At 42.3% G+C, this 10,511-nt stretch overlaps 1 protein-coding gene across 1 annotated transcript in view; it reads right to left on the bottom strand.

Annotated features, from left to right (window-relative positions):
• Positions 1-1,788: 1,788 nt before the first annotated feature.
• gabrb2a (gamma-aminobutyric acid type A receptor subunit beta2a) overlaps positions 1,789-10,511 on the bottom strand; it is a 32,117-nt gene continuing 23,394 nt past the window's right edge. The window contains exons 6-10 of the mRNA XM_035160684.2: positions 7,699-7,836; positions 7,266-7,418; positions 5,568-5,812; positions 4,964-5,104; positions 1,789-3,851 (exon numbers count right to left, since the gene is read on the bottom strand). Coding sequence (XP_035016575.1) covers positions 3,495-3,851; positions 4,964-5,104; positions 5,568-5,812; positions 7,266-7,418; positions 7,699-7,836 — 1,034 coding nt within the window. The 3' untranslated portion in view covers positions 1,789-3,494. The remainder of the gene's footprint in view (positions 3,852-4,963; positions 5,105-5,567; positions 5,813-7,265; positions 7,419-7,698; positions 7,837-10,511) is intronic.

Below are 10,511 nucleotides of genomic sequence, written 5' to 3'. Positions count from 1 at the left end.
CAACAAAGCAGCTCCTCACACAGATGGTATGCATGTCGGATGCCTTCCACTTCCTCGTGTTGACATATGTTGTCTTTTCCAGAGCCGGCTGCCGAACCAGTTTGAACAGGACTGATTTGTTCTCGGTTGCTCACTTATTGTGCTTGAATTCAAATTTAATGATTAAAAGTCATCATAACGAAACTATGTGCACAGGATTAGTATTTGATACACAACAGAGACAATTTTGGAGAGATGGTTTTCAAATGGAGATGGATGGACATCTGATGGACATTTTTAAGACACCATGCACTGAATTGCAGGTGACTTATCCAGTTTCTGTTTTTTTGTCCTTGAACAGCTGACACAGGTTCATCTCTCCTGGCAGCTCGGCATGTTTTTCCATCAGCGACGTGCATGGCAGGGGAGCGGTGTGACACAAGTGTGCCAGACTCACCCTCTCACTCGTCCCAGTCAGCTTTGGCTGGGTTTGGTTTGGCTGGCACGCCGACTGCACAGTGGCGCAGCTGTGAGTCCACTCTGCGCACACACACTCACAGGGAAACAAAAAAACACTCAAACAACACACACACACACACATGATTCCATAGAGCAGAGGTCTGTGCATTCCTAATTACTCCAGTGACATGGAAACACTACAAAGTAGAAAGCATCTGCCTTTCCCCCCCTCTCTCACATGTCAACACTAATGCCCTTTTTGAAAAGAGGAAAAGAGAGAGAACCAATTTAGCACAAACCATCTGTCTACCACAGTGAGATAATACATCTGTTATACTGAGGGAGAACAGTAATGTATTATGATATTTTCTCAGGAACCTGGAACAAGGTTACATGTTGCGTTACATCCGTGTTCACACCACTTTGCAAAGTATTTTCTTCAATAACCGTCTCTCTCTCTCTCTCTCTCTCTCTCTCTCTCTCTCTCTCTCTCTCTCTCTCTCTCTCACATACACACACACACACTTACACACATACATCTCTCTCTGTGTTACGCCTTATGTTGCCCTCCATTTCTTTCTGAGCTAATGAGTAAAGTCCACTGTGGCATATTCAAGGTTTTCTGTCTCACATTTCTAATTCATAATGTCCATCAGCTTTTTCCACAGTTAAAACATTTTCCCTGCATTGGTATCTGCTCTTTTGTGTTCTTTTGTCCCTCTTTTTGTTCAAAACCAAACATTAGCTGCACATTATTCCCCCGTAAGAACAAAATCCCACTTTAAATATTAAATATTCAGTGTTTCGCACCATCAAATATTCAATAGCATCCATTTAAAGGCTGTAACAGTGGTCAGGTCAGGAAGCGAGTGGAGTTACTATGCAGAGCGAGGGGAGGACGCATGAAGAGGTTGAGGCGTGGATGGACAGATGAATCGCTCTCTTTCTTGCCCTTTATTTTCTTCCTCTTCCTGTCTCTCTTTTCTGACCCCTGCAGCCAGTGGCCCACAGTTGAGTCCGCTGAGTGTGTCCATATCTACGGCTCCCTGCGTTAATGTCCCTCGAGGCCAGGGCAAGCGCTCGACCCTGCTCAGACCCCAGCCGAGCCCATCCCAGCCCAGACCACCACCGCGGCCATCCATTATGCAGCCAATAGTCCCCAGCTGCAGCCCTCACACATCTCTATTCACCCCTACATTTGCTTCCCTCGCTCGCCTACTCTCTCTCCCTGTGTCGGGTTTAGTTGTTCACTCGCTCGTTCAGACACTCAATCAACCATGAGGCGGACAGTCAGCCATCAGCCTCACAGTCATGCAGAACACATAAAACCGCCAGCCGTGTACTCTGTTATTTAAGTGATAGACTGAATTGAGTTTTAATTGAATTTAGATACATCCTCATAATTGCTGACAATCATTACACAAGATATTTACAGTCATTATGAAATATTACAATTGGAATTTACAGAAACTTTGTACAAAATATGCCTGACTTCAATGCCTGGATATCGGGGTCCTTGTTATGTCGTTTCTGGAGAACAAAACATTGACCCAAAAGTCACTGGTGTCTGGAAGTGCTTTAGTATCAGCAAGTAGATGCTTTTAAAGTCCTTTAAAAAGAAATAAAAGAGAGAAAAGTCCAAAAAGTACAGAGTCAGCAAAGTTGTGAATTGTGTTTTCTTTTTTTTACCTCAGTTAAATTGCTCTTTTCTCTTTTTTTTTGATTGAATGGAACATTTGATCTGTAATTCAACTGCAAAAACAACAACAGAGAACCATTTAAATAGAATAAATTTGTAATATTTACACAATAATGTGAGTATTGATTTATAAAAATGAATCTTCTCTTTTTCTTTAAACATGATTTATGTTTATCTACAGTTTTTTCAAAACAGAAACCTAATCACAATGGAACGTCATCATACTTCTATCATTCAATTCTACTGATAATGATGATTGTGGATTACCATATTTATGCAGCAACTCTGGTTGCAATGAAACTCAGCTCACCTATCAGCAAAGTTCTTACACCAGCTTAGGTTGTGTTAAAGCCTTTCTCCGCCTCGGAAGCTCCTCACACGATGGCAGAAAGTAAGGAGGAGTCAAATGTTCTCTTAAAAAAAACAAAAATAACCACGTGGTGAAATGGACTTGATTCTGTCAGCACAGCAAAAAGCAAAAACATAAACTTGACCAAAGTTTCAGTGTCCAACAGTCCCGCTCTTTCACTGGATAATTAAGGACCTTCAACAAACGAGGAAGCATTTTATGTTCAGCATTAGCCCCAAAGGATGTCCAGAGAGTAGATCGCCCCCTGCTGTCCACCTGTTGAAATCCAGCGATGCTCAAAACCATCCACCCAGGTGGGCTGTGCCAAACCAAAGCTGCAGAATGGTAACTGACAGACCAACCTCAAATAGTAAAACTAAAAGGCTTTGCGCTCCATCGTCATTATGACCGAGATGCAAATGAAATCAAACATAAGCATGCTTTTAAAGGATGTTTTTGATATACAGTAATTATAGGAAAATAGACTATCAAGGATGACTCCTTTAAAATCATTTATAAAGCTTTCCTGGATGCAGACAGCTCGGCTACGAAGTAAATAGATACTAAACAAAACAAATCCTTAAAGTATATGCAAACACAAGCATAAATATTTGATCCACAGAGAGTAAGCTACAAATGACAAATATTAGTGATATATTGAAATTCTGGAACAGGCACCATTTCTGTCTTTTTAAAACTTGCTCTTCTTTTTCGAGTGTTTGTCAGTCGTTTTAAGGTGTTTCCCAGATCCTAAAAAAGTCACTGCTGACTGAAATGTTGGGTGCTGCTGCAGTCCATCCAAAAGTCTTTTTGCATTCTCCTCACTTTTTTCTAAAATGAACCAGCTAAAAACGTTGGTGCACTGTTCATCTCTCATTCTCTCACCACTCACATCATCTCTCACCGCTCCTTCTTTATTTCTCTCACGTCCCCTAAAACCCTGTCTCCCTTCCCCTCCCCCCTTCTTTGCATTGCCGCCATTAGCTGGCCACCTGGACGCTGCCGGGTTTAATGGACGTAGTAGAGCCAGTAGACCACGTTGAAGAAGGAGAAGACGGTGGGGAAGATCATCCTGGACCACTTGTCAATAGAGTTCACGTCGGACAGGTCTGGGATGTTCACCTTGAGCTGGGAGGCCCGTCTCCGTAGGCGAGACTTCTTCTGGGCGTGGCGCTCCAAGGCGCTGTGGCCATAGTTTTGGCGGGCCATGGCTGCCCTGCGGTACTGCAGCGTCGAGCTATCATAGGCCAGCATGGTGTTGCGGGGGTCGCCGGGTGCTCCCAGGCCCCGGGACAGATCCCCGGCACCACCCATCTCATTCTTCATTTCCAAGCTGCTGAACAGGATGTTGTCATCAGGAGCCATCTGGATGTAAAAACAGGTGGAGCCATGAGAAGTTACTGCCAAAGGGAAATCTTAGAATGTATTTAAATTCAAACTAAGCCTAGTCAAACTATAAACAAGTATAGCTATGATGATCTTAATACTAATTCACTGTGTAAAAAATACTGATGAGGTGCTAGAATGGGCAATGTAAATGAGTCAAAAAGTGTTACTTACATGAAGAATATTTTAAGCACTTTAAAAGTAAATTATTGATCATCTGTCAATAGATATCTGAGTGATAATACGACCACAAGACTATGAGGTAACATTCCTGGAAGAGCACAACGTACTCCACAAACTAATTCTCATGGAGAAATCTTCATTGTCATCTCAGAATTTCAACCAGAGTTTGGTTAAAATTCTGTCGATTCACAAGACAAACTGAATAAAAAAGAAGAAAGCAAAGGAAACAAAATGTGACAGGAGAAGGTTGAGAGAAATAGTAAAGGACTTTGCAAAAATGGAGGAGAGGCTAAAAAGGTTCGGGGCAGGTCAGGAAAGACGTTGTGGAAAGTGAATTCGGATCAACAATTCTTCATCCATAGCCTGACTTCTGAGGAAAAACCAGCCTTAAATCCAATCCTGTCCCGCTGCAAATGGAGCCCATTTGTATTTTGTTGGGTTTATGAAGCGAGGCCACTTTGTTGGCACTATTCATCAAACTACAAATGATCTCTTTCTCTTATCTCACGATCCTTTTTTTTTCAATTTCTTCACTTAGTTGTAAGAGATTCATCAATTGGCTTTGAGATTGTGCAATAAATTATATTATCTTCAGAGAAGCAACTGATATTTTCTCTTTTTTTTTTTCTTCTTGCCATATTTGTCAGTTCCCAGTAATTTAGATGCACAGCCCAAGTCAAGATTAAATAAATGCCTGCAGAAATCAAACTGCTAAGCCATGTTTGTCAGGAAAATGCATGAAGAGCAAACCAAGAGAGGGAAAAACACAATGGTGGGAGTGATGATCAAAGTTGCCTTAAAAATCTATAGAAATCAAAGAAATGCACAAAAACTACAGCATTTTCCTCTGATCTGGGTTGATTCAGATTGATGACATTGTTAGTTTTGACTTTCAAAACCTCCAGTACCTTATTTCTTTGCTCGCCTAGTCCTAATGCGGCATCGTCCACAAAGATGGGATCCCACATCGAGTCATATGCGTCAATTTCCCTCTGTTTCATTCTGGCATACAGAGCATCATCTCTCTGAACTACATTTCCCACCAGCCACTGCAAGCATACAAAATCAGCACTGTTACTTTGGGGAAATCGTAACTTGCCACACTTAGAAGAAAAGGGTGTTTTATTTTTATGTTGCTGTTGTTCCTGCAACTTTAGCAGCTGAGTCAGATTTAAAGGGAAGGCTGTGGCACCGCAGCCAGAGATTTTTCCCAGGCGCCTTGCCCTTTGAGAGACACAGAAATATGGAGATAAAGTAAAAGCCAGTCATTGCTTCTGCATTCACTCTTTCAGATCGTAGTCGGAGTAATAAAGTTGATACAAAAGGCTAAACCAGTGAGAAACGGAGAGCTAGAGCAGGAGTAAAGAGTGCTGATAAAGGTAATCAAGCATTGATCACAGCATCACATTGACCTTGAGAGGAGAAGAAGTTATTTCCTGCCACAGAAAACAAACAGACACATTTACTGACACAGCACAGATACCTCTAGAGGAAGTTCCCCTGCACATGTACCTTGTTGGGGTCGGGTCTCAGCTTCTCGTTATTGGCTGTGGCCGCTTTCTCAGCCGCCTTCTTCTGCCGCTGGGGGCCCTGGCCGAAGAAGATGTAGTTGACGAAAGCGTACTCCAGCAGGGCCAGGAAGACAAACACAAAGCAGCCCATCAGGTACATGTCAATAGCCTTCACGTAGGGGATCTTTGGAAGCGTCTCTCGCAAGTGGGTGTTGATGGTGGTCATGGTCAGCACCGTAGTGATCCCTGGAGGTCAGCAGAGTCACATGTTCAGAGAGAAAGTCACATTTTTAGACCCTGTGCATTTTTAACATCACCTGTACGTTAAAAAATAAAGTACGCCTGTGAAAAGCTTATATTGCATTCTAGTTATACTGGCAGTATGGCTTTTTATGGATGTTGATGAAATTCATGTTCAGACATTCATGCTCCCGAAAGGATGGATCCAAATGAACTTGGTGATCAACTGACGTCACATTTGGTTGGAGAAAAGTTTTTTAGTGAGCAATTGCTTTCGTCATCAATTGCTTGTTGAGCGTTAGTACAAACATTCATGTCCCCCTGAGGATGAATCATGTCAATTTTAGTGGAAAAATATTGTCTAATACCCTTGACATATACAGCAGATGTTAGCCAACAACAAAGACTGTGAACCCATATGGATAAAAAGAACACTCGACGCCTCCTGAGACTGAAACTGTGTGTGTGTGTGTTTATGTTTGCTCCATGAGTAAGGTTTGTATCTGATCCTGAATCCAAATGGACACAGAACAAACTGTAGGCGATATGAAAAAGCACAGTGTCACTGTTAACATCTGCTATTAGTCACAGCACGATTCACCTGTTTGTTTTTTTTGACATGCACACATTGTGTTTGATACATTAGTCATCTGCATGCACAATCTGCATTTGGTCAGATTCACACGTATTATAAATAACCCAGCAGCCAGCAGTGTCACTGTAGCATGGAGCCTCGTCTCTCACTGGCTGCACGTTGTCCGGACGCTGAGAGAGGGCATATCTTTAAATCACGTTATCCTGCGAATGCACCGTCTGGGGCTCCAACCCGCATGTGTCCCACTTCACAAAACAAATGGTGTGTGACAACAACGACACACATAAAGCTCAGAGCCATTTCCTTTGGTGCTCTGCGCTGTCATAACCAAGTTAAAGGGAGCTTTGTGGCATTTCATTTTAGTATCAGTGGTAGTTTGACATTGGTGCAAAAGCATTGACTCTAATGTGTTAGGTGCATTGAAGCAAATGTTGCCACTTTTCATCTGGCTGTAATTTACTCGGATGTAGCTCTGATAAGCTAGGTTCTCCGGCCAATGAGAGCCTCCGATAGACAGACAGCCAGAGAGAAAGACAGCACGCTTCAAGGTCGAGCTGCAGCGGTTCCCGCTCTGCATGAGTCATGCATATAGTCATCTCTGAACAACAGACATTTAGCCAGGCAGCCTATCACACACTGCTATCATTCACGTGCTCAGAGCTAATGAGAAAAATAGTAAATGCTGGGAAGATAAAGAGTCAAAATAGAGACCAGGCACACGACAAGACAGTAACATGTGGATGTGAAGCCACTTTACATGTGAAAGGCCCAGTGAACATTAAACGGCTCTTTTTATGGTCTGTTATCATTTAGCTTTGGGTTATTTCCCTGGGTCACTGTTCAGCAGCGGCGAGGCAATCCTACCCAGGGCCACTCTGGCAGCTGAGGCATCGTAGTTGATCCAGAAGGAGACCCAGGAGAGGATGGTAATCAGGATGGAAGGCATGTATGTCTGCAGGATGAAGTAACCAATGTTCCTCTTCAGTTTGAAGCTGAGGGACAGGCGGGGGTAGGAACCTGAAGGAGGCACATGGAGATAGAAAAATGGGATAGAAATAGATTTTCCTCAATGACACCCACTAAAAGCTATATTTTCCTTGACACGAGGGAGCCTGACATATCCGTCTCCAATGCTGACATCTTTTTGCATGCATGTATTTTAATGTAAAAAAGAAGAGCAGGTCATATGCATTGTTGAAAATAAATGTCCCCTTTTCAAATAAACTGTTATTAATGCAACATGAACACCTGCTAATGCAAATTAAAAGAACAAGATACGAAGATCACTGTTATTTACCTGTAGAGAAGACCACGTTCTTTGAGATGAGTTTATAGTCGACGATAGAAAACTGAGGCAGCTCTATTCTGTCGACTCCGGACACCGCTCCGTCTCCACCGCGCCAATAAAACTCAATATCATCTGTGGTGTAGCCATCTGCAGAGGAGAACCCATATCCAGGACACTTAGAGAAACATTATCATGGACCATTAATGGTCTGTAATACATCATAACGTAGTGCAGCAGTGTTAGATATCAACGCCAGTTGTTTTTAGCCCATTCACTACAAATGGGCCTTTTTTTTGGAGCATTTCCCAACACAAAGCAGATCTGAGAGGGGACACGATCAACATGCCAAGCCCGATTGTTTTTATTACAATGAAGAATATATAGAATATGTGGGGAGTTTGCATGTTCTCCCTGTGTCTGTGGGAGATTTCTTTGGGTACTCCACCTTCCTCCCACAGTCCAAATACATTCAGATTAGGGATTTTTTTAATTGGAGACTCTAAATTGTTCACAGGTGTTAATGTGAGTGTGAACGGTTGTTCGGGGTTACACTGGCGACATGTCCAGGATGTACCCTGCCTCTCACCCAATGTCAGCTGGGATTGGCTCCAGCTCCCCCCCGGGCCCCTCAAAGGATACGCGGTATAGATAATGGATAGAATATTTGTATCTTTTTCGGGGAATAGTTTGTACTAATGTAAAGTATGAGACTGTAATATTTTCACATTATGTATAGTGTGTCATATATGTTATGGATGCTGAAGCAGAATTTCAACTTCCACACTGTACAAGAAAAAAAGAGGTAACTATAATGAATATAAAAGACGAACAAATGTTAAGAGCAGCTGCGTCCCTCTGTCTGCAAAATCAGGTCAGTCTTCCATCTTGAAGCACGTTTATATTGGGACAAACACATGCTGTTTTAAAGCTCCACACCACTGCCAGCAGCAGAGATTTGGAGCATGATGGGTTTCGTGCCCATGGATGGAAAGTTGCAGTCAGGGGACTCCAGTGTTCCATCTCCCTCCGCCGGGTTCTACATTGTCTGCCTCACACTCCAAATAGAGACAGTAACCTATTCAGAAGTGATAAATAATTAAATTCAGAGGCTTTGATTTTTAAAAATTAACACAAAATTCATGCTGCCGTGGCATTGACATTCAAAGTGAAGCTGTACACGGTGTTAATGTTGGGTTTTTACTGTTTGGACGGGAGGCTAACTTCACCCATGGGCTGTTGTTTCTTTGCAGACACTTCAATTTGACGCAGGAGGAAAAGCATAGGTTTTTACTAATGATAACAACAATTGGTTTGTTCCATATGAACCTGCATGGACGATACAAGGACCACGACAATAAAGACGGCCCATAAAGCAGGGGCGGGTTGCGGCCAAGGGGGGACTGGCCCAAGCTGAAGCCTTATTGGGCCCCTGAAATGCCCCTGTCCTTTTTTTGTCACTTAATAACAATACTTACAATAAATATTACATTTTTATTTTTACAAGCTTTTTTGAAGAACACAATATGCTTGAGCAATTTTCAGAATATTTCCAGTGCTGTGTGTCTTGGAATCAAAGTGAAAGAGTTAACAGTAAACATGGAATGACTTGTCCCTTGCTGAATCATGAATTGTGCATGGACGTTGGACGTTGGACCATAATTGGCCCCCATGTATAAATTGTGGCCCCTTGATGGCCCCTGATTTAGAAAAATCCAGACCCACCACTGCTGTCAGGGCTTCTTTTGCTGATGTTGGTCCGGTAATGTAAGATACATCTCCCACCAATGATACTGAGGGTTGGTGTAGCAGGAGAATGCAAAAATAAAAAGAGTAAGACTGGTGATGATTTGGAAATCATTTACAGTGTTTGTCTGTGTGATGGAACTCCACTGTTGTTAGAAAACTATTAGAAAAAGTTTCATTCACGTTATGCAGGAAACACTAATGAATAACCATGATCCGTTACTAATGGCCAATAAAAAACGACTGGCTAACTGGCTAGCCCCGGATGTTACAGCACAGACGGCAAAGCCACAGGTAAAGCAGATATGACAGAACTAAAAGGAGACAAAATGAAACCCCCCATTACCTTGAACAAAATTGTGGATTTCTCTGTGTTTGAACATTGTTGGAAACATTTTGGATCATGTTAGTACACTCAACTAAATATACAACATTGATCTGGTTGTTTTTAGACAATATAATTAAGAATGGTTTCACATTACATCTTTAAGTTGCTAAAAGCTTCAGTGCCCAAGTGTTATAGGAAATGATTTAGCCTTTTTATAAAAAGGAGAGTAAATATATATTTGTGTTCTATATATTAAGACCAATTACCTGATCGGTGTGTGTGTGTATTTGCATGTCTATGTGTGCAATGGATCCCTGGTATTGCTCAGCCTGAGCAATATGAGGCCAGTGGCCTGAGTCACAGCAGTGAGCTGCTGATGTATCAGAGGATCTGGGGTTTTAAGGCTTGTGTCTGTTAAAAATGCATCAAGTTTATTAAGGGAAGTGAGAGTTCTCTGGGCTCATTAGTCTGAATAAAATAGCATGCTCTGGCATGCAGTGATTCCAGTGTTAAAACCGTTGCCAGTTAATCCATATGAGAGCAGATACTGCTTGGTGATCAAAACTGGAGCTGTGTGCATGTGTGTGTGCGTGCTAGTGTGTGTTTGTGTGTGTGTGTGTGCTGCCTGAGCGAGAAGGAGGAGAGAAAAAGAGAGTATGAGTGATGGTGAGAGAGATAAAAAAGACTTGGAGGAAAACAGAAGAGGATGAGACTGTGCAAAGAAACAGGAGGAGGAATGAAGAGAGGAGTA

Source organism: Hippoglossus stenolepis, chromosome 7, assembly GCF_022539355.2.
Source record: "Hippoglossus stenolepis isolate QCI-W04-F060 chromosome 7, HSTE1.2, whole genome shotgun sequence".
Lineage (NCBI taxonomy): Eukaryota > Metazoa > Chordata > Actinopteri > Pleuronectiformes > Pleuronectidae > Hippoglossus > Hippoglossus stenolepis.
Note: the sequence above shows the minus strand (reverse complement) of the source record. Positions and strands in the feature narration are given on the sequence as shown.